Source organism: Gracilinanus agilis, chromosome 4 (genome assembly GCF_016433145.1).
Source record: "Gracilinanus agilis isolate LMUSP501 chromosome 4, AgileGrace, whole genome shotgun sequence".
NCBI classification, from domain to species: domain Eukaryota; kingdom Metazoa; phylum Chordata; class Mammalia; order Didelphimorphia; family Didelphidae; genus Gracilinanus; species Gracilinanus agilis.
The window spans coordinates 362,121,360-362,146,847 of NC_058133.1; the positions used below are offsets into that span (position 1 = coordinate 362,121,360).

The following is a 25,488-nucleotide window of genomic DNA, read 5'->3' on the forward strand; positions in this document are numbered from 1 at the left end:
TCAAATCCGGCCTCAGACACTTCCTAGCTTTATGACCCTGGGCAAGTCACTTGACCCCCATTGCCTACCCTTACCACTCTTCTGCCTTTGAGCTAATACACAGTATTGACTCCAAGACGGAAGGTAAGGGTTTAAAAAAAAAAAATGTCAGGAAGACTAGTCTCAGGATGAGCCAATACTTTGAATACTACTATCATCAATGTTTTTTAAGAAGGGGAGAAAGAAGAGCAAAAAAGTTTTGCACTGATGCTTGGGATAATAACAGATGAGAAAAAAGGTTTCAACTTCAGTAGTTTCTGCTTTCTCTGTTAAGGAAAATGATTGTTAGACAAAAAAGTCTTGGACAATGGTTAGGAGGGAACTGAAACCAGGATAAGTAAGCAGATCACAAGAGAATGACTAAATCATTCTAAATAAGATACCTGAGCTAAACAAATTATATTCAAAAACTTTGAAAGAATTTGTAATGATTGTTGAAGTTGATTGTCTTTGAGAGATTTCAGCCAACAGGAAATATGCTATAGACTAGAGATGAGCGATGCCCTAATTTTTGAAAAAGGGGATATGGGATAAGTCTGAATTTTTTTGTGTAAAAATTGCAGAAGAGATTATTGAACAAAAGTTTTGTAAGTCAAATAGGAGAACAGTGATCACTAAGAGCCAGCTTCTAAGGATGGACTGCTTTAGATCCAGAAGGGGCCTAGGTAGGGAGCTTTTTTCCAACTAAACATGTTTTATTCTGGCTTGGAAAGCTCTGGATCTAGATGATTCCTGAAATGAGACCCTTTAAAGATCTAGAATGGCCAAATTGGCTTTCTCTCTGTTCCTCACATGTGACATTACAGCTTTTGTCCCCGTATCTTTACAATGGTTATCTCCATGCCAAGAATGTACTACTCTCTCCCTGTTGCCTCACAGAATCTTCCTCTTCCTTTAAGATGCAGCTTAGGAACCACTCTTTATGTGAACCCTTTTTTGATCTCAACTACTGGTGAACTCCTTCTTATATGCCTTATATGTAATTATTTTGTATTTATCCTTATACAAACATATACATTCTTTTTGCTGCTCTCATTAGAAGTTCAGTGCCTTGCAAGCAGTTTGTTTCATTTCCTGTATCTGTAGCTCGAGTCACAAAGGGATTGACACAGTAGGCCACTAATATTTGTTGAATTACTGGTTAACTTGAGGTTGATCCCTGCCATGTTTGAACTATTCTATAGGGGAACTGCCAAGTGGTTGGATGTTTTTTCTGCTACTGTAAAAATTGTCAGTCTATTTTAATTATCTCGATCTCAAGAAGTGACAAATTATAAATTCCCAACATTCACACATTTTTTGACGCTCCAAAGCAGATAAAGACAAAGGAGATGATTTACAATTGTTGTCCAAATGGTTCAGGAGCATTTCAATCTCTGACCAATATTCCAGAAATTCCTATAAGAAGTCTCAAGTTCTTAAAGATCTTTATTCAATGATTCAATAATTTGGGGTAACATCTGACACAAATAATCTAGCTAGTTGTATTTTGGTGCTAAGCAAGCAGAAACCATTGATAATCTCACTCAATTTTGTTGTAATATGTAACACGTGCTCACTCCAAGGGATAACATAAAGTTATCACAGCCTATTATGTGCGATGGCTATGAACAAAACTAATATGTAAGTCTGCCACCCCACTCCAAAATCCTATTTACAAAATTTTTTTTTTTTAAGTCTTTGGGTGCACTTCTGTTTGGAATCTATGAAAACAACATATTGAACTAGAATATAATTATTCCTTTGGGTACTCTTTCTTCTAGTATTAAGGAAAATAAATGCCAAATGCACATGGAAAAAGAAGGTGCTTCTAAGGTGTACGTTTTAAGAAGGTCAAATTTAATGCATAATACACAAGAGGAAAAAAAGGGGCACATTAGATTTACCTTAAAGAGAAGATATAGTAGCAAAGTACATAGAGAATCTCAAAAGATTCCTTAATAAGGACAGTACTTTCTATGTTGAAAAAATATAATTACTATGCATTCTCACATAAATGATGGCATAAGACATTCTTAGAAAGCCATTATTCAATATGTCTTAGGACTGCTAGAAAAGTCAGTGACTTATAGAAATTATTTAGAAAGAAGTGATTACCCAGGGACTGAAGAGAAGGAAAGTAAAAGATAATCTAAGAATACCAGAAAAAAGGCACTTTACTTAAAAATGTATGCTTTTTGCACACAAATATTTTTAATTGATATCAACACAACCCTACCATTCTGAAAAATGAGAATTTTTCATTAAAAGAATTTGCTGCTTCATGTGTGTAAGTAATATCACTTAAGACAAAGTCATTTGAAATTTTGGGGTAGGGTATTCTTTTTCCAAAATGACTTAACAAATTTAAGAATGTGAAGGGATTATAAAACAGAGCTTTTAGGTTCATGGTAAGTATTCTTAATACTTATGTGGGTCAAAGGCATTATATCAATGGAAAAAATAGTGCCAAATATTATGGTGCTTAAACACTCTTACTGTTAAGCAGTTCTTGCTGAAATCTAGTTTATAATTTGCAAACTGCAATAAACGAAGAAAGTAAAGATGAATTTGTCTTGGAATCTATGTTTATAGATACTTGTTACATAATAAAGCAAATAAGTTCTATAAACATTTAGGTATTCCTAAGATACTCCAGAAACAAATGGTAAGGCAAATTTTTACCTCATTTCTCATGATTCTCCAAAGATTTAGTGTGATCCGACCAACAATGTTTATCTCACTCATTGTATCTGATCCATATTCATCTCTTTCAGCAGCAAATCTGTTCTCTGTTTTGTCATCTACAGAATTGAAGAGAAATTGTATTAAGACTTATTCAAGCACTCAGGAAAGTTATCCCCAATAAAATATTTGAATCAGAATAAATTTTAAAATGTGCCTGGCTGGATGCAACTAATAAACAATAAACTATTTTTTTAATGGTTACAGAAGATAGCTTGCTTCTCAGTATTAGAAAAATTTCAACTTACCTTAACTGTGGAAACTCTATTATATGAAATAATTATATCTATATTTTTGCATTCTTTTATAAATTGAACTTTTTTCTTTTACTTCTAGTAATTTTTCTTGCTACTTCACCTGAAACTGTAGCATTTTTCTGGCTCTAATATGAAAAGCGTGCACTATTCCTATCTTATATTTAGTAACTGTACAACTGTGTACACTATTTACATTGTGCAAATCACTTTGCAATGATCTCATTTGATCCTTACAATAACCCTGGGAAGTAGGGGCTATTATTATCATCCTGATTTTTAAAAATACCATTTTACTGTTTTCCTCAATTACATGAAAAAATTTTTTTTACCTTTGTGTTTTTTTTAAAAGTTTGAGCCAAAATTTCTTTCTTTCTTTCTCCCCACCTTCCCTGAGATAGCAGGCAATTGGATATAGATTTATAATAGTGTAAAATATATTTCCATATTAGTCATTTTGTGAAAGAGAACTCAAACAAAAGAAAAGCAAAGAAATAAAATTAAAAATAGTATGCCTCAGTCTGCATTCAGACTCCATCAGTTCTTTCTGTGGAGGTGGATGGCATTTTTCATCATAAGTTGTTGAGGATTGTCTTGGATCACTGTATAGCTGAAATAGTTGTCATTTATAAATGTTCATCATATAATATTGCTGTTACTATGTACAATGTTTTCCTGGTTCTGTTCACTTCACTTTGCAATAATTCATGCAGGTCTTTTCAGGTTTTTCTTAAATTGTCCTTTAAGCAATTTTTTATAGGACAGTACTATTCCATTATAATCAATCACCTACCACAACTTGTTCAACCATTTCCAAGTTGATGGATATCTCCTCAGTTTCCAATTCTTTGCCACCACAGAAAAAGTTGCTATCAATATTTTTATATAAAAATTTTCCCTTTTTAAAAATCTCTTTGGGATACAGATCTAGTAGTAGCATTACTGAACCAAAAAGTATGCAGTTTTACTGTTCTTTGGGGAAAGATCCAAATTGTTCTCCAGAATGGCTGGATGTGTTCACAACTCTATCAGCAGTGCATCAGTATCTCAATTTTCCCACATCCCCTGCAGTATGTATTATTTTCCTCTTAGGTTATATTAGCCAATCTGACAAGTGAGGTGGTACTACAGAGTTTTAATTTTCATTTCTCTAATAGTGAGTTAGAGCATTTTTGGCCTTGATTTTTTTTCATCTGAAAACTTCCTATTCTTATCTTATGTATCAACTGGGGAATTTGTATTCTTATAAATCTGACTCAGTTCCATCTGAGAAATAAGGCCTTTCTCAGAGATACTTGCTGGAAAATTTTTTACCCATCTTTCTCCTTTTTCTTCTAATTTGGTTGCATTAGCTTTATTTGTGCAAAACCTTTTTAGTTTAATATAATCAAAGTTATCCATTTTATACCCTAAAATGCTTTTTACCTCATTTGGTCATAAATTCTTCCCTTATCCATAGATCTGAAAGGTAGACCATTCTATGCTCTTTTAATTTGCTAATGATAGCAACCTTTAAATCTAAATCATATATCCATTTTGACTTTATTTTCATACAGTGTGAGATGTTGGTCTATACCCAGTCTCTGCTATACCTTTTTCCAGTTTTCCTAGCAGTTTTTATCAAAAAGTGGTTTCTTAGGGCCAGCTGGGTGGCTCAGTGGATTGAGAGCCAGGCCTAGAGATGGGAGGTCCTGGGTTCAAATCTGGCCTCAGATACTGTCTAGCTCTGTGACCCTGGGCAAGTCACTTAACCCCCATTACTGTTATTCTTCTGCTTTGGAATCAATACACAGTATTGATTCTAAGGCAGAAGGCAAGGGTTTAAAAAAAAAAGTGATTTCTTGCCTCAAAGTTTGAATCTTTGGATTTATCAAACACTAAATAACTATGGTCATTTACTACTATGTATTGTGTAACTAATCTATTTCACTGATCTATTGCTCTACTGTTCTGATGATTACAGCTTTGTAATATAGTTTGAGACCTGGTACTCCTACGTCATCTTTTACATTTTTTTCATCAATTCTCTTAATAGTTTTGACCTTTTGTTCTTCCACAAGAATGTTACTTTTTTTTAGTTCTGTAAAATAATTTTTGGACAATTTGATTGTAATACTACTAAATGTTAGACTAATTTAGGTAAGGTTGCCACTTCTATTATAATGGCTTGGCCAATCCATGAGCAATTAATATTTTTCCAATTGTTTAGATATGACTTTATTTTCATGAAATTTCATAATTATATTCATATAGTTCTTGGCATGCAGATACCTAAGCATTTTGTATTATCTACAATTAATTTAAATGTAATTTCATTTTTTCTCTTGCTGCTATATAATCCTGATTTTACAGATGAGGAAACTGATTTAATAAAACTTTACATGTGTACAGAGCTTTATAATTTTAAAAGCACCTTTGGTATGTTATTTCATTTGATTTTAACAAAGCTATCAGGTAGGTAGCATAAGAATTATTATTTTTCTGCATATGAACAAACTATATAGGTAAATGGAATTATCAATGGAAAAACCCAATACCATTAAAAAAATTAAGAGCAGAGGTGCTTTAAGTTGCTTTAACAGAATGCTCTAGTTAGTATTTAAACACTCTTACTTTATTTAAAACCCTTACCTTCCATCTTATAATCAATACTGTGTAATGGTTCCAAGGCAGAAGAGTGGTAAGGGCTAGGCAATGGGGGTTAAGTGACTTGTCCAGGGTCACACAGCTGGGAAGTGTCTGAGGCCAGATTTGAAACCAGAACCTCCTTTCTCTAGGCCTGGTTTTCAATCCACTGAGCCACCCAAGCTGATTAGAAAAGTAACTATCTTCAAAGCTATATGGCTAATATGTAGTAGAACAAAGACATGAATCAAGGTCCTCCAACTCCTAGTCTGTGGTTCTTATCAAATTGATGAGGTCCTTACATGAATAATGCTCTGAAATCTGAATAACAATATCAAACAAAGATATTCCAAAAGATACATTTTCTGTAGTAAACTAAAAGTTGGAATAATCCTTCTTAGTAGAAAACAGAGTTCTGTGTATAATTTTAAGGAATACCTACAGTTCAATAAAGTTTTCATTCTTGCCACCAGTGTTAATCATGCTAATAATACCTAGGAACCTGAAAGGGCAGAAGAAGATTCCTTGAATGCACTAGTTACTGAAACAACTATGGTAGCTACAGAGAAAGGATTACCATTAACAGCCTTCAGTAACAGAGGATGCTCTATTCTCCTTTAATAGGAATGTGCAAACAACTGAGTATCAAGAAGGAAGTTCTTGCTCAATGAGAGGATACTCTGTCATGTGAAAGGAAGGTTCTTGCTTCATATCCTTTTTTCTAGTTATTAATAGAAAATAGTAAAAAGAGAAAGATTGCAATTAGGGATAGAAAGAGCCTGCTTATTTGAGTTACTGCCTTCTCTTCCTTTTGGGATCATTAAGATATGACCTAAGAAAAAAGGAGTCAGAATTGAATACTATCATATCTTATTCAATTCTGACTCCTTTTTTCTTAATTTCCTTAATTTCATTTCCTTAAAGTCCTTTCCTTAAATTACTTAATTTTATTTCTGATGCTTTGGCTTTTGATCACATTCATATCTGAATATATTCTTCCTCATCCTCTACAAAGTGAGCCAGCAATAAAGATGACAAAGAAACAGTTCAGGAAAAACAACCGACACGGTAGGCCTGCTATTATACACAGATTTCCATGTTCAAAGCCCCAATGCTGCAAGAGAGGGAGAGAGGTCAGTGCATTTTTCAGCCAGCTTTCACTATGAGCCAGCCATGCTGGGTCATTACCACTACATGGTACTTTATTGTTCTTTCTGTTTATTATTAGTAGTTAGAGGCCACTGAGTTTAACCCCATTATTTTTCAGTTGAGAGAAATGAAACCAAGAGAGGTTAAGTGACCCGCTCAACATTATAGAAATATTAAGGGTCTAGGATGAGATGCGAAAGCAGGTTTTTCTGCGGCCTAAATGCACATTTCATTCTGCCTCAGCTTCTGTCTCTTCATGCTTCTCTGAATTCACTCTATTTATTGTTTCTTAAACCACAATACTATCCTATTTATATTATTATATTATTTATATTACACAATTTATTTAGCCATTCCTCAATTTCTATGCTAGCACAGAAGGTAGTGCCATGAATACATTGGTAAAGTGGGCCCTTTCTTTTTGTCTTTGACTTTGTGAGGGCAAAGATTGTGCCTTTCCCAAAGCACTTTATATTCCCTGTGAAATATAAAGTGTAATAATTAATATGCCCATTTTACAGATGAGGAAACGGACAAATTTACTGATCTGCAAAGCAGCTACTTAAGTGACCGAACTAGGATTCTGAGTCAGGTTTCCTGACTTTGGATCTAGTGCTCTTTTCACTATAACATGCTGTTTTCTAATTAATAATGTGGTTCTAACAAAACAAAATCTTCTTCTTTATTTAAAAAAACATTTTGTGATCAAATCAAATACAAAGAAGAAAATCTTGGCAGCACAAAAGTGAAATATAACTCAATTAGCTGCTCATATGTGTTTGCTATTTAAAATTCTTACACTTACCAATTTTCTTGTTTTACTGAAGTCATCTCCTCTTTTGTTAATTCCTATCAGATAGTAGAGAGACCAGCTTTATTGACATTTTAGCTTTTTAGCTTGCTTTCTGATCTCCAAGGAGTATCTACTCTACTGTGGCATCTTTAAAGAGACTTAAATAAGCATTCTCCTAATTACAATGAGTGGATAATTGTGAAACCTTAATCAGAATCAGGGCCCCTGAGAAATAACTTTCAAATTCAAATATTCCTTTAGACTGGCAGAGGAAATAGTTCAATTTATGGTGCCTTTTTGTGAATAAAACAAAGAGAGAGAGAATTTGGTTTAAAGTGAAATGGCACTTTTCAATTTTCTGTTTGTATTTACCTTTCAATTTGTTATACATTTAAACCACATTAGATTCACAATACCTGGAACACGGGAGATCATCTGACATAAGTCAACGCTTAATGCAGCAGCCCTCTGTAAGAGGTAGCCCCAGGAATGCATCTGAATTTCATATCCTAACAGAATATCAGGATCATACCTAAAGAGACAGTAACAGATCATATAAGAATAAAACTAATTTTGCATATATCATGTATAAGAATTTTGTTATTAAGTCCTACAAAAGTTGTAAGAAACAACTTGTTTTCTAAAAAGTTCTTTAAGAATAATTTTCTAGAATTTATACATTGATAGGGAATGCTAGGTATCTATGTTTTAAAATTTGCATGAGTATGTATGCTTAGAATCTAGCATATGAAAGCATTTGCCTGATGGGACAAGATAACTTTTTAAAAATATTAAATTTTATTTTTTTAATTCAGTAAAAATCTACCTTCTTTCCTTTGATATTTCCCTGCAACCTCCCACCTTAAAAAACCCCCATTATAAACACACCCCCCCAAGTAAAATGACAAAATGTCTTGTATAGTAAATCAAAACAAATATCTGTATTGGTCATATTAAAAAAAAGTCATATTCTATCCTCTGAGTCTATCACCTCTATCAGGAGGCAGGTATCATGTTTTATCATTAGTCTTCTGGAATCAGGTTGCTCATTGTGTTCATCAAATTTCTAAGTCTTTTTAACATACCATATTTTGTTATGTAAATTGCCCTCCTAGTTCTACTCACTTCCCTTTATATTAATTTGTAAAAGTCTTCCTGGATTTCTCTGAAAGCATCCACTTAACCATTTTTATGGAACAAATAGCATTTCACTACATTTATAGTCACCTGTTTAACCATTCCTCAACTGATGAATACTCCCCTAATTTCTAATTCTTTGTCACTACAAAAAGAGTTGCTATATTGTTGTACATCCTTAATTTCTTTAGCTCAGAATTGACCTTTCCTCTTACTTCTCACCTCTTCTACTCTTTCCCTCCAACTATACCTTTTAAGTGAAATATGTTTGTGCCCAAATGTCTCCCGGTGTGTATTCTCTCATCCTTTGACTAGTTCAGATGAGCAGGAGGCTCAAGTGTCATCTGCCCTGTCAACTTTTTCCTCCTTGTTTGCATAAACACCCTGATCATGAAAGGACTTTTCTCAAATCTGCCTCCCTGCCTTTCCCTTCCCAGCACAGTTTATTCTTTTTTCTGTTTTCATTCTTCTTTTCTTTAAAAAAAAAAAAAAAAGTAAAACCTTTACCTTCTGTCTTAGAATCAAAACAAATATTGGTAAGAGGTAGGTAACTGGGGTTAAGTGACTTGACCAGGGTCAACTAAGAAGTGTTTTGTGGCCAGATTTGAACCCAGGTCCCCCTGACTCCAGGACTGGCTCTCTCTCTCCAAGATACCTAGTTGCCTTTGTTTCCATTCTTCTTTTAAGATTGTCAAGATATAAAAGAACTGCTCCTAGGTCATTTGAGTCAATTAGACTCCCACTATGTAACCTGATAATGATAAGATTCTGAGGGGACACATTATCTCCTCATATTAGAATGTAAACAACTTATCCATACCCTTTAGTCTCTTATGGTTGTTCACGTTTACCTTTTTATGTTTCTCTTGACCCTTGTGTTTGCTCAAAGTTTCTTCTCTCATCTTTTCATTATGAATACTTGGAATCCCCCTATTTCATTAAAATTGCCTTTTAAAACTGTATGACTAGACTCAGGTTTGATGGGTAGGTAATTCTTGGTTGTAAACATATAATCTTTGCCTTCTAGACTGACATATTCCAAGCCTTATACGCTTTTATATAGTGGTAGCTCCTAAACTGTGTATGATCCTGAATTTGGCTTATGAATACTTGACCCCTTCTGTGCTGGGTACTTGTGGGATTGTTTATGACCTAGAACCCCTGGATTTAGGTAAGTGTTCCTGGGAGTTTTCATTTTTTTGGTTTCTTTCAAGAGGTGACTGAAGGATTCTTCCTATTTATATTTTGTCCTCTGGCTCTAAGAGTTCTGGGCAGTTTCCTTGCATAATTTCTTGAAACATGAAATCTAAACTCTTTTGTTTGGTCATACCTTTCAGATTCATCAATGATTCCTGGTTTATCTTTTCTTGATCTGTTTTCTGGAGCAGAGGTTTTTTTTTCCTGCTATATAACAGCTTAAATTTTCTTCAATTTTTTTGCAGTCTTTTGTTTTAATATTATCTTGTTGTCCAATGGAGTAATTATCTTCCATTTGGTCCATTCTAATTTTTAGGAAGTTTGTTACGTGAACATAATTTTGTACCTCTTATGCCATGCTCCCCTTCCTATTTTCTTCCACAGTTCTCATTTAATGTGCATAAATATCTTACATTTTTTTGGGGTAAGTCTTGCTTCATTTCTTCTAAGAATTCTAGTTTAACTCATGTACAAGTGATATTTTTCTTGGAGATTTTGCTTGTAGATATTTTGAAGTCATTCTTTTCTTCTGTGTTTGCATCTTAAGTATCTGTCACGATAGTTGGTTGTTTTTTTTTTTTTTATGGTGAGATTCTTTTTTTGTTTAATTTTCCAGCCTACTTCCTGAATTTGGACTTTATGTTATAGTAGGTATCTGCAGATACTTCTGGAGAGAATGTTTTGGGCTGGTCTTGCCTCTTCATTCTTGGGGTATTTGGTATTGTCTTCTATTACTCAAGGACCTCAGGGACATTTGAAGTTGGGAACCTGCAAGCTTTCAAATAGTTCTAAATGGTCTGATTCAGGACATCTAATTGCTGCTCCTCTGTAAGTTCTTAACTTGGGTTTGTTCCTGAGTACAGTTGTGGGATTGCCCCTGGCTAAAGTCCCAGTAGACTTCTACTGGACTCAGTCACTATATGCCAGCTGGAAAGCCCTGCTGCTTCAAGGGTAACAGAACTGCAGCCTCCCCTTTAGTCCAGAATTATTTGTTTGATATGTATGCTTCAGACTGGGTTGGAAGGTAGAACTGAGACTCTACACTGCTTCTGGGGTTAGTCAAATAGCTGCTGCTTGTTTTTGAATTTGATCCTATCTAAAAACACAGCCAAACACCCATGGCCACTTGTCACCCTGGGACTCCACCCCTAGGTGCAAGCTCCCCATCTAAGTCAGTCTTGGATCTGTGACCTAGACTGGGTAGTGAGCAACATAGCTACCAGTTGCTATCTATTCCTGTACCTTGCACAAGTTTAGACCCCTCTTTGTTAGATTTGGGACCTCTTCTTACCCTGGTAAATAGCCTTTCTCCATGCTGGAATTATCTACATGGTGATTCCTGGCTAAACCCCATCCCCAATGTGCAAAGGTCTCTTTGGCATGTCTCCCTTTGCTGAATCTGGCTGGAAAAATGACTCACTGTGATTTTTTTCTTGGATTTCCTGATCAGGACTCGGTCTGATGCATTTTCTAGATCTGTTTGGAAGAGTTGTGAGGTAGAGCTTGGCTGTACTTCTTCCTGCTACTCCACCATCTTGGCTCCGCCTCCAAGAAAATATAATTTTCAATGTCATCTAGCTTAATAATAAGCTGGTAGCATAATACAGTGGAAAGACTGATGGAGGACTTATGGCCAAGATGACTGGCTGAATAGAGGCCAACTGCCCAGTCTCCATCAAACCTGAAATTCCTACCAGACAAAATAATGATTCAATGAAAATCCAATAAGAAACCACAGAAAGTGATCTCTTCTACCCCAAAACTGCACAAAAAATCAGCCACCAGTCCAAGAGCAATAGGAAAGAGGGCAAAGCCAGTGCCAACATAGGCAAATATACTTGTAGCCTCCCAGCAAAAACAGACATTTATAGTGCCAGGCTTTCTGCCTGGAGGTAGAAAGAACAAATGGTTCCCATAAGAAAGCCCTAAGGAGGTTGGAAAACTTTAGAGTGAGGACCTCAGAAGACCAAGGAAGCAACAGGGATTGATTGAAACAGTTTAGGTACCCAGGTCTCTATGGTTTCCAACACTGTCCTAAAAGTTCAGATCCAGGGCTTTTTACCTCAAAACTCCAGGAGAGGCCTAACTGTGGGAAGTGGAGACCAGTACTGTAACTCAAATAACCCAAGGTAAGAGCAAGCATCCCAGCCAAAAGTATAACAGGGGACAGAGCCTGATCCTAGAACTATGTATCTGTTAAAATCTCTACATGATACCAAATAAACAAATAACCTGAAAAACGGGTAAAGAGAGAAAGAATTTAAGAATCACATGATTCCCTGAATATCATGACAATAACAAAAAAGTCTGACACTCTTTCAAGTAGTAATAAAATTGCATAAGTCAAGATAGAAAGAATCCACTAATTACCTCCTATAAGAAACTCTAAAAAGAAAAGTACTATGTCATAGTCAAAATCCAGAGCTCCATGTCAAAGAAAAAAATACTTCAAATATTTAGAAAGGAATTCAAGTATCAAAGGCCCACTTGTCAGGACTGCATAAAATGTAGCAACTTCTATTTTAAACAAAAAGAACCTGGAATATAATATTTCAAAAGACAAAGGATATAGGATTATAATTAAGGATAACTTACTTTGCAAAAGTACCTTTAATAGAACAAAGGATTTTCAAGCATTTCTGATGAAAAGAGCCAAATACGAACTTTGGGGGAGAAGATAATCAAGAGAAACCTTAAATAGCAAATTTATTTGAGCAACTGGAAGGGGTTGTATGATGATATAGTGTAAATATAAGAAAAGGGGAAGAAAAAACACGCATACCTTCAGAACCTTAAGGTTACTGAGAGAGTTAAATAAGAAAAATAGAAGACCTGGGGGAGTGGATTGATTCTTTTCTGAGGGTTTAAAGAGGGGGAAAGAGAGAAGAAAAGAGGAATATATTAGTAGAGAAAGAAAAAAAAAGGTAAAATTTTTTATTTCATCATAATTGGGGTTCATAAGAAGGATGTACAAACATGAAGGAAAGAGTGTGTGCAGGAAACAAGGATCAGATATCACTCTTAATTGAAATGTACAACAGAGGTTTGAATGAAAACATACCCACCCACCCACCCACTCCCACCATATAAAAATACATCAAAAGCAGCAGAGAAACAAGCTGGGATATTGGTGGAGAGGAAGACAGCTGAAGAAGAATGATAATATTTGAGAGGAAAGAATTGCAAAAACAAACTTCTTGATCCTGAATTGGGGAGAGAACACTAAGTGAAGTGAAGAAGGTGAGGAAGAAAAGCAAAAAACTAGAATCCGAGAGACTTCTCATCACCTGGGGAATAGCTGAACAAATTGTGATGTATAAATGTAATGGAAGAAACAATGGCAGAAACTTTAGCAAAATTGCAGGGTATATTAAAAAAGAAATAATGGTAGAGATGATTCAAAGAATCTTGAGTTACAGAATCTAATGATGAGTTAAGTGAGCAGCCAACAACCTGGCAAAAAGAAAACTTTGACTCAAGAAATTGGATAAATCCAATAACCAATCATAATCACCAGAATACCTACCAAGGAACATGTTACCTACCTCCTAAAAGTGGACTTAAAAGTGCAGAAAGAGAAATAATTTTTGGACATGGTCATTCTTTCATCATACCATACCTCATGCTACATAATCCTGTGTATTCTCAATTTCCAAAGACAATGTTTTTGAGGAAAAAAAATGGTAACAATTTCCTTTTTCACCTCATTTCAGAAATGATCATATTTTTACACGAAGTATGGCTTAAAGTCATAGTTAGTGTGAAGAGATGACAGGTAATGATAGTTGAAAAATAATAGGTAAGGGAGATGGTCAGGTGATAACAAATTGATGTAGGACACTTGAAAGGCTAGGGGAAAGAGTATCAGCATTGTACTTTAGGGGATGAGAACTGTAAAAATGCTAGGCTTAGGCAGGTTTGATGTGTTAATGAATTGAACAAACAACAATGGAAATTTTTAAGTGGAGCTGGGACACCACGAAGGTAATACATTACAAGGGTTAGCCTGGCAGCTATATACTGGGATACATAAGGGAAGAAGAAAGCATTACATTCAGGGAGAAAAGCTAAAAGATAATTATTGCAGTATCAGAGTATCAGGTGATTTAGGCAGAGGCTCAGGACTTGGATCCAAAAAAGGACATGTAGTCCCATCTTCCAATTTTATAAGAAAACTGAGGTAGGCTAGATTGAATGTCCTATCTATGGTCAAAAAGTAGCAGAGCCATAATCTGTAAACTTGCTATTTAAGGTCTCTGAAATCTAAGGGAATGACAGAAAAGTCTGACCAGTTTTCTTTGTATTGTAAAGATTGCAATGAAGGTCTCCTCTGGAACTTAAATCTACTTCCATATGTAAACAGACTGAACATGTGTTATGATTCTAATCTGTGTAGTGAAGCACTGGTGTGGAAAGTCTCAAGTAAAATGTAGATTGGTAATTTGTCTGTGACCTAGGCTCTTAAAGAGTTACATGAGGTACTGTGCTGAGGGGCAGTTAAGGAACTTGCCTATGGTTATAAACTCATGCTTATCAGTAACAGATCTTCACTCCAAGGCTGACTCTGTCATTGTATGGTGGTGCCTCTCAAATACCAGAAATATTATAAGAATGTATCTACCAAGGGCTTAGGGAAAAAGGCCATAAGTACAGAATGATTGTGTTGAATAAAAATCATTGATCATCTTTCTAAGCTACTGCCATCAAAACTCTTCCATGGATGATAAACACACCTGAAGGCTTTTGATCTAGAAATATAGATTTTTAACAGTTTCAGAAGAAACTGTTAAAACTAAGAATCTGAATCAAACAAGCAATTGTTAGGTGCCTACTATGTGCCAAGTCCTAGGCTAAGTGCTAGGGATATGGAGACTTAAGTATTATAATGTGCTGAGTTCTTCAAAATATAGAACTCTTGTGGAGCCTCCTAAATGAAATCCATAGATTTTACTCTTAAAACTCATAAAGAAAAACCCAAGTATATGAATTGTCTTAGCTATGGCATGCAGTTTGATACAAAGCTTATGAAGCTGGTATATATGTATGTATGTGGAGAGAGAGAGAGAGAGAGAGAGAGAGAGAGAGAGAGAGAGAGAGAGAGAGAGAAGAGAGAAGAGAGAAGAGAGAAGAGAGAAGAGAGAAGATGAGAGAGGAGACAGAGAGGAGAAGGGAGAGAGAGGAGAGAGGAGAGAGAGAAAGAAAGAGAAGAAAGAGAGGAGAGGAGAGAGAGACAAAGAGAGAGAGAGAGAGAGAGAGAGAGAGAGAGAGAGGAGAGAAGAGGAGAGAGAGAGAGAAAGAGAGAGACAGAGACAGAGACATATTGACATATAGCTGGGTCCCGAATGGAATAGGTAGAAGAGAGGAAGCTGAAATGCATATGGATAAAGTGCTTCTTCCCCTCCACTTTTTTTTAATCTTGAAAATTTTTCCATGGTTACATGATTCATGATTCCCTACCTTTCCTACCCCCTCCCGAAGCTGACAAGCAGTTCCACTGGGTTATACATGTATCATTGTTCAAAACCTAATTCCATGTTATCCATATTTGCAGTAGAGCGATCTTTTAACGTCAAAACCCCAATCATATCCATATTGCATTCCGTGATTGACCATGTTTTTCTCCTGTGTTTCTGTTCCCACAGTTTAATAAGGTGCTTCTTAAAACAGAAAAACCATCCTAAACTCTGACATTCTTCCGATGATCCTATGTGGTTGTGAATCATGGAACACCATCAAAGAATACATTTTAGTTTGCTGAAGAGTAATGGGAGAATCAGGGTAGTTAGGCAGCAATGTGTATAAAGAGCTAGACCTGGAGTCAGGAGAAGTTGGATTCAAATATGGCCTCAGACACTTTCTAGCTGTGTGACCCTGGGCAAGTTACCTAACCCTGATTGCCTAGCCCTTTCTGCTTTATTGTCTCAGAATTGATATTAAGACAGAAGGTATGGGTTAAAAAAAAGTAATGGAGAACTACACAGTGGATATAAATCAACTGCAGAATTCTATCACTGGAAGACATTGGGGGAAGATGACAGAATAGGGAGTGAAGAAGCTTCCATGCCCTCTTAATATCCCCCCAAGGCAACCAAAAATTATTCCACAGAATCATTGCTAAAAGCCACAAAAACAGACAGGAATCTGGAATGAAGCTAAACAGCCAGGGATAGGGAGGAAGGCGTCTGACTTCCTGGGCCTCAGATCCATCACTGTATATCTTGGGGGCAGGAGAGAGCAAACAGAATGAAATCAACAAAATATCCCTTGGAGGCAGGATTAGCAACCTCACCTTGTTTGCTGAGCCTTAGAGCTTGCATCCCAAAGGCCATCAATGTAATCACCGGTGGAGGACTGTGGGAAAAGCCAAGTCTGCTGTAGCCTCAGCTCCAGCAACCCCTGCAGGCCCAACAGCTAGGGACTGAATAAGGAGTCTATGGGTTCCAAGCCCTAAGGGTAGAAACTCAAACCTCACTGCTAAACAAATGAGGGCTTTGGAGGCCTGAAGAATTCAGAGGAGACAATCTGCTTTATCTGGGGCTATTGCAGAAGGAGAGGAAGAGTGAGGAGCAAGTATATACACACTGGTGTGGTTGCTGAAGGACTGGGGCCACATTAGCTGTGGTCATTCCCTGGAGAATGGAGTCCCCGACTGCTACCACAGGAGGAGATAAACTGTTTGTTTGCAGTTTCAGTGGCAGAACTGCCTTTGGGCTCTGAATAGAGCATTTGAGGTCAATCATAGACTAGAGATTGAGCAGGGGACTGGAGTTCATCTGACCCTAGACTATAAAAAATGGAAAAACTACACAGGACACAGGAAAAAACAAACATGCAAAAACATCTTGAAACCTGAGTAACATATCCCAACATACTAGGATCCCTGGGACTCCAGCAAAAAGCCAATAATTTAGTCAATTGGCTTGGCTACTAAAACTAACTAACTAAAAAGGAGCCCTCAAAAGAGAAAGAACCCAACTACTGATAGCTACCATGGGGACAGAGAAGATCTTGACTCAAACTCAGAGGATAGTAAAGTAAAAATACCTACTTCAAAAATAGCAAAGAAATACAACAAATGGCCACAAGATCAAAAAGAGATAAAAATTACATCAAAAACCAAACGAGAGAGGTGGAGGAAAAATTAGAAAAAAAATAAGAGCAATGCAAGAAAATTATGAAAGATTAACCAAAAGGAAGGCTAGATCTAGAAACTTATAGTAGAAAATATTCTATTAAGAACTAGAATTGGACAAGAGGAAGCTAACAATTTCCTAAGATGACAAAAAACTAAAGCAATATAAAAAATGTAATAATAGAAGAGAATACAAAATATCACAAAAACAGCTGACCTAGGAAAAAGATCAAGGAGAAATAAGATAAGAATAGTTGGACTCCCAGAAAGTTAGGATAAAAGAGTTGAGACATCATACTCCAAGAAATCAGTAAAGAAAACTGCCCAGAAATTCTAGAAACAGAGGGTAAAATAGAAATGAAAGAATTCACCTATCATTACCTCAAAGAGACCCAAAGATTTAAAGTGCAGAAACATCATTTTCAAGTTCCATAGCTCCTAGGTTAAGGAGAAATTACTACAAGCAACAAGAAAAAATAATTTACTTTGGTGCTACAGTCAGAATAATGCAAGGCTAAACAAGCATAACATTAAAAGAACACAGGTCATGAAACACAGCATTTTGTAGAGCAAAAGAACTGGGTTTACAACCAATAACTTACCCTGTAAAGATGAGTATCATTATAAAAGGTAAAAAATAGACACTTAACAAACTAAAGGAGTTTCAACTACTCCTGGGGGAAAAAACCAGAAGTCAGTAGAAAATATGATATATAAGAAATGTGCAAAGGTACTGTACTGACTCTTAAAGGACTAATCATAAACCTAAGAGATCAAACTGTTTGATTTATGGGAAAAATGCAATCTATGGCCTTTGGGAATGGCAGCATTGCCTGGGTATTCTTAAGGGGCATGTATGGATGGAAGACTTGAGGTTGAGGTGAACATAATAGAATGAGACCAAATGGTAGTGTAATAAACCAGATGGATGTAGGGTGGAATGGCTATCTCAGATGAAGGAGTAATGAGTGGAGGAGGAAATGCCTTGGAGAAGAGAAGGGTGTGGAGGGCTGGTAGTACTAGAAACCTATCTCATCAAACCTGGGACAAAGAGAACAATATACATAATTATAAGGGTAAACATCTTAACTACAGAGAAACAGGAGGGAAAGGACATGGAATAAGGGAGGGAATGGGAGTCTCCTTGGGGGATTGAGAGAATAAGAGAAGGAAGATTGGGTTAAGAGAAAGAAGGACAAAGGGATAAGTAAAAGGAGGGAAAGAAGGGAAACCTAGAGAGGAGTACATATCAAGAGGTAGCAGGATAAGGTGAAGGTATCTTAGGACAAGATAGGGGAGGCATTTTTTTTAAGAACTTGGCAAAATTCATTTATTTAATTTAGAATATTTTTGCATGGTTACAAGATTCATATTCTTTCCCTTCCCTCCCCATATCCCTTCCCATAGCCAACACGCAATTTCACTGGGTTTTTCATGTGTCATTGATCAAGACCTGTTTCCTTATTATTGATATTTGCACTAGGTCTATATCCCCAATCATATCCCCATCAAACCATGTGATCAAGCAGTTGTTTTTCTTCTGTGTTTCTACTCCCACAGTTCTTCCTCTGAATGTGGATAGTGCTCTTTCTCATAAGTCCCTCAGAATTGTCCTGGATCCTTGCACTGCTGCTAGTACAGAAGTCTATTACATTCAATTGTACCATAGTGTAGCCATCTTTGTGTATAAGGTTCTCCTGGTTCTGCTTCTTTCACTCTGCATCACTTTCTGGAAGTCATTCCAGTTCACTTGGAATTCTTCCAGGTCATCATTTCTTTCAGCACAATAGTATTCCATCACCAACAGATACCACAGTTTGTTCAGCCATTCCTCAATTGAAGGACATCCCCTCATTTTTCCAGTTTTTTGTCACCACAAAGAGCTTGGCTATAAATATTTTTCTACAAGTTTTTTTCCCTATGATCTCTTTGGGGTATAAACCCAGCAGTGGCATGGCTGGATCAAAGGACAGGCAGTCTTTTAGCGTCCTTTGGGCATAGTTCCAAATTGCCATCCAGAATGGTTGATTAATTCACAACTCCACCAGAAATGCATTAATGTCCCAATTTTGCTGGATCCCCTAGGGGAGGAATTTTTTAAATGAACTCATATCAAGAAGAGGGTGTGGTTATAGGGTTAAGAATGGATTTTTGGAAAGGTGGACAGAAAAAGAATTAAAAGGTAACAGGGAAGGGACACGGAAATGACCTTTGGAAAGGTGGGCCAATTTAGAACTATGAGGGCGAGGGGAGAGTAAAAGTGAGGATTCTGGGGAAAGGGTGTGAACTGGAAAGGTAGTAGTCAAAAGGAATCGGACATCTGAGGAGAGATACAGCAGAAAGAAAGGAAGAGGGGGACAAACAAAGAAGTATAATGGAGTAGAACCCAATGTACAGTTTGTAACTATGACATTTGAGTATAAATGGAATGAATCCACACATGAGAAGGAAAAAAGATAGCAAAAAGGATAAAAAAACTAGGGCCTGATAATGTGTGGTTTACAAGAAACAAACTGAAAATGAGAGACACATACACAGAGTAAAGGTGAGGGGTTGGAGCTGAATGTACTATGCCTTAGCTGATTCAGAGAAGGCAAATGGGCAATAGTAATGATCTCTGATAAGAGTTGGGGCTAAGATGGATATAACTGGAATGGATTATTTTATATATTATGTTGGGGGGTACTATGTATAATGAAGCATTATTCATATTGGACTTATATGCAACAATAGTTACAATATCCAGATTTTTAAAGGAAAAACTAAATGGGATGGATATAGATAACAAAGTAATAATAGCAAGGGACTTTAATTTTCCTCTCTCTGAATTGAAAAATTTAATCAAAAAATAACTAGGAAAGTATTATCCAAATATTTCATTTTGGTATCTATATAATAATGAAAATTTTAATTTGACTAGGATGAGGAAAATATCTTGCATTTGCCCTAAAAATGGTGTTTTAAGAAGAAAAGTTTCTCAGTTAATCAGATAAAATGTTTTCTACTTGGAAATGCCTTTGATTTGAATTCCATTCTGATTAATAATGACCATAAACAATAATAATAATAATAGTCTACTATGATTTTATGGAATGTCATATTAAAACTTAGAAGTTTAAATAAGCATATACATATTAAATAGAATCCACTTTAAAAGGGATATTTAATTCATTGTCTTTGAAAGAGCATTAATTAAACATTATATATAGAATTCTAAATACTGTCTTGATCAGTCTAAACTCTGATAATGAAATTGGACCACTATAGCTTGAAAGGTGCCAAGATTTCACTTGATCTGTATTACTTTGTAAGCAGTCTCAGGCTCTGGATCTATGACTGAGAATTCCAACCTAAAAATAATATGGGACCAGGGAACAAAGCATAAGCCAGGTTTATGGAAAGGGCAAGGATGATGAACAAATCTCATATAGTGAGAGTGGGTTTCAAATGTTAGAATAATGATCTTGCTATACAGTCTTGATATCAATATCTATCTCTTTCTCCAATTTATTTTTTAGCCCCAAGGGTAACATGGGATCTTGTAATACTATAGCAGGATCTAAAAGGCCCTGTTTGATTTTGCTCAAAAAAAAAAAAAAAAAAAAAAAAAAAAAAAAAGCTAAATAACACCAGAGAGTAAAGCAAATCATTGAAGTCTTAGAGGAAATTGTACAACTACTATAACTGTAATATGTTTCTTTAGATAGTTCCTATATGTCTTACATATCTAAAAATTTAATGAATTAAGTTGTAATCTTTTCAGGAAGAAATATCACATTGAATAAACCTCTCTGTAGTTCCTTGATGGGTATTCTGTTGCCACATTTCACTTGTTTCCTTGAGTTTGCCATATGCTGGATAAGGATTAAACACTGGAAAATATGCCTTTTAGCAAGTAGATATAGAATTGAAGTCATTATAGGATTAACATTTTATTTAAACATTTTTCATCTTTTTCTACTGTTCATATGGTATTTGTCTGATAACAAGAGCCCAAAGCTACTTTTCACAATTTTGATTTGCCATATTTTCTTAATCATTGGTATAATTTGGGTTCTTAGAGAAAACATTTGGGAAAGTTTTGCACCTGCAAAAGATAGACAGAATTCTCAATCTTGGAAGATATTCCTTTTGTTGGGAAAATGCCTGAACAGGAAGGAAAAAAGTGTACAACTTTTATTGGGCATATGCTGATATATGTACACATTGCTATTGATTTAAACTCTTATGTGCCTTTGGCTAGTACTGTTGGCTGAAATAGGAGTGTGGATACTGGGAATCTTTTATATGTTGCTGACAACCTCTGTGGGAAAAAAAAGCAGCCTGGATACTGTGAAGATTCAATAATACCAATCCTATAGGTAGGAAAAAACATATTATTTTCTCTTTATAGAATCAGTGAATAGTAACAGTTTTGATGTGCCATTAATTCAATGATTTTGCAAAAAATACTACATTTAAATATTTTTAAAAGTACATTTTAAAAAGTACATTTAGCTCAGTCTAAGGCTTACCTCCTTTATATATTTTTTTTCTGTGTGCATAGTCCCACTTTGGTTTGTTTAAGGTAGATAACTGAATCAAGCAATGGAAAGAAAACATAAAATAATAGAGAGCTGAGGTTTTAATAAAGTATGGAGATGCCCATGGCTATTACTATATTGAAGTATATAAAGTTATATTTTACATAAAAAGTTTATTTTTCCAACTTTCCTAAATTTTTTTGTTAATAATCAATATAATCAATAAATTTTTCATACGAAATATCAGATTATTCAAGTGAATTTTAAGAATATAGATCACACTGCTGGGGGAAGCCCTCCCACTAATCACTAAACCTGCATACCTTCTGATCAAAGCATACCTCTACTAGGCCTATAACCTAAAGAGATCAAAGAAAGAGAAAAGGACCCATATGTACAAAAGTATCTATTATTATTCTTTTTTTTTTTTTAAACCCTTGTACTTCGGTGTATTGTCTCATAGGTGGAAGAGTGGTAAGGGTGGGCAATGGGGGTCAAGTGACTTGCCCAGGGTCACACAGCTGGGAAGTGTCTGAGGCCGGGTTTGAACCTAGGACCTCCTGTCTCTAGGCCTGGCTCTCACTCCACTGAGCTACCCAGCTGCCCCCTATTATTATTCTTTTTGAAGTGAGAGCCAATCAGGAGAGGAATGGTTGGACACATTTTGTTAAACGAATGTAATGGAATACTATTGTTCCATTAACAAGGACAAAAGGGATGGATTCAGAGAAACCTGGAAAAATTTAAATGAAATGATGCCAAGTGAAGTGAGCAAATCAGGAAAACAATTTTAACAAAAACAATACTGTAAAGCCATACAATTTTGAAAGACTTAAGAATTTTGATCAATGCAATGACCAATCATGATTCCAGAGGACTAATGCTGGTCTGTGCTACATACTTCCAAAGAAAAGGATTCAAGATGCAGAATGAAATATAAATTGTTGCATGTGGATGAGTGGAAATTTATTTTGCTTGACTATGTATATTTGTTACAAAGGTTTTGTTATTCTTTTTATTTTTAATTGGGATTGTAGGGGAAGAAAAGAAATACTTGTTAATTGAAAAAGTAAAATAAAAAAATGCATGACATAATATCTGTAATAATACTATACAGGCAATCTAGAAGACATACCAAATTATAAACAGGTCTAATAGCTGGTAATTTGGTGGTTTGGAACTCAGAATGCATTATACAATGGAAAGAATTTCACAAAATGGTGATTAGTACACAGATTAGTCTTTGTTTAGTTTTCCACAGAAGTCTAGAACACAAAAATTAAATTTCCTATTGATCCTGTGGGAAAATAAATGCTGAGTCCAAACTGAGAAATCAGGAAGCTAGGGAATACGTCTTCCTCTACCATAGGGCTCAGTCTTTAGAACTAAGTTCCCTATGGTTGATTCTACTCAGATAGTTTGAGGGATTTCTGTGTTCTTTGTATTCCACACTGTCAGAGGCTTTATTCTCATCTCTCACTATAAGGGCAGGAGGACCTGACTTTAAACTCCTTTTACTTCTCCATGAAAAAGGATCCCGTTCCTCTTCCCATTTCCCTCTATCACTATAACAAGGAAAGACATAGAACTTCTTCAGCCACAAATGGCATTTGTCTATAAAGATAGCAAGTTGAATGATTTTCAATTTATTTATTATATAAATTCCCATTAAAATTATTCATTATTTATTTAATTATTTAAATTTGACAGAATTTTATTGATATAAGTGGTTATAATCAAAAAAGACATGAAAACCACAGGAAGAAAAAAATTTAATGTTAGCTTGGGGCAGCTAGGTAACTCAGTGGATTGAGAGATAGGCCTAGAACTGGGAAGTTCTGGGTTCAAATGTGGTCTCAGACACTTCCTAGTTGTTTTACCTTAAGCAAGTCACTTAACCCCCCCATTGCCTAGCCCTTACTTACTACCCTTTGCTTTAGAACCAATACACAGTCTCGATTCTAGGACAGAACTTAAAGGTTTAAAAAAAGTTTGTTAAAATCTTTTCACAAAATTGTTAACTAAATAGTATAGCAAAAGGAATTCTGAAGAAAGTTTTGATGTTTTAACTTAGTTGAAATGTTTTTATACCTTAGAAAAGGGATCGGAAACGTATGGCTCTTTCTGCAGGAGCCATAAAGTCAATTTTTTTTCAGGCGCTGTTACAGGAGCGCACTGTGAGCACTGTACGGCTCTCACGAAATTACATTTTAAAAAATGTGGCGTTTATGGCTCTCATGGCCAAAAAGGTTGCCGACCCCTGCCTTAGAAGATGTGGCACTGAATAATTAAAACATTTCTAGATAAGTGTTTAGAATGTTTTCTGTTGTGGCTTCTTTCTGCAAAGCATCCTTCTTTAAGGGTCCTAAATACAATTTTTGCTGCCATTGTCTTCTTTCAGGTTTACTGAGCATTTTGTGATATATTTATAAAGTATGTTCCCTTTAAAATGTGGGCGGTAAAAAAATACTCTTCCATAAAAAAGATGGAATGAATTTACTTGGGAAGAATGTAATGCCCCTATTGTAGGTGAACAGGTTGGTGGCTAAAAGAGGTAGAAAAATTTCCTTTAATTAAAAATTGTTAAAAATTCATGTTCAAAGAGGCATAGTTTCAGAAAAAGTGTGATCAGTTTGGTTGTTAGAAGGAGCAGAAAAATAACTTTTTGCATAAGTAATAGACTTTTGCTTAAGCTACCTTGTAAAAGATGTAAAGTGATGTTCCTTTCTTACGTGAATAGTTCTGTGGCTGAAAGGGACAGGGACTGAAAATACTTATGTATTACACACTTATAAAGTGTGAGTGTAAATGAACATAGACTCGTCAGAGGACCAGTTGGAGGTCTGAGAAATGGCCTAGGATGTAGGGCATTGGAGCCCCTCAACTAGTCTGTCTATAACTGTTTTGAAGGCTTCCAAGACTAAAACTCATAGAATGATAGCTCAAATAGCTATTGGGAGATGAAGTTTTTACATTATGTAAGGGAAAAATGAATCCCTGAGGACCAAGAAGCTCTGTTTTGAGCTACTGAAACCTGAATGGACAGTGAAGACTGGTAAGGACAGAAGACTAAGTGAGAGGAAAAACTTAGCAGGGGTGGAAAAGCCAGAGAACTCCTGGAGCTCTCTCAGGAGACTGGCCAGAGGAAGCTTCTCAATGGAAGAGAGCTGAAGGCCTACATTCTAATTTCAGCTCTTGCCCTCTAGCTCCATCTATAGTTTGAGAGAGGAGAAGCACTTTGGAGAGGCCTGCTCTTTGAGGGAGCCCCATAGTCTGAGAGAAAAGCAAAAAGGGGAAATGAAAGGCTTTGCAGATGAACAGGCTGACAACTGACTGACTGATGCAGAACGGTGGTGAGTGAAGAGCTGGCTGGGCTTGTTTGCAGTACCCAGGGAGCCTTTAGTTCTCTGGCTTAAAACACTGGTCAGGAGTGAGTTGCTTTATTCGTTTGAAAGAGGAGGATAGGGGCAGCAGAAAAGTAGGGCCCAGAAGGGCAGTCGGCAGAAAGATGGTCCTGGAGTGCAGAGATTCCTAAATGAGTCAATGCTATCACAGCCTGCCATTCAGACAGGAGTTGTCCTGAATGTGGGGGTGCCTCCCTGTCATGTTTCTGTAAGCGTGGATCCATTCTTCCCGACAGACACCAAGGAGAGCAGTGACAGAATGTGGCCTAGGCTTATGTGCAGACTGTGAAGTGCTGGTTATTCTGGCACCTGCTTTACAGTGAGTACCTTTAAGCACATTTAAGACTACCTGGCGACAGCGCGGGGAGGAGTGGGGGCACCCATGGTGAGGGGGAAGAGGAATAATTCCTCCACAACTGGGAGTATACTACATGGTGGTAGTATTTCCCTGGAAATACAGACTGGCCAGTGTGAGGGAATCAGCCCAGAGAGCGAGTGCAAAGCCCATGTC

The 25,488-nt window shown here is 36.1% G+C and overlaps 1 protein-coding gene across 1 annotated transcript in view; it reads right to left on the reverse strand.

Annotated features, from left to right (window-relative positions):
* REV3L (REV3 like, DNA directed polymerase zeta catalytic subunit) overlaps positions 1-25,488 on the reverse strand; it is a 274,157-nt gene that overhangs the window by 56,191 nt on the left and 192,478 nt on the right. Inside the window, exons 19-20 of the mRNA XM_044676720.1 lie at positions 8,001-8,116; positions 2,704-2,822 (exon numbers count right to left, since the gene is read on the reverse strand). Of these exons, the coding sequence (XP_044532655.1) occupies positions 2,704-2,822; positions 8,001-8,116 (235 nt within the window). The remainder of the gene's footprint in view (positions 1-2,703; positions 2,823-8,000; positions 8,117-25,488) is intronic.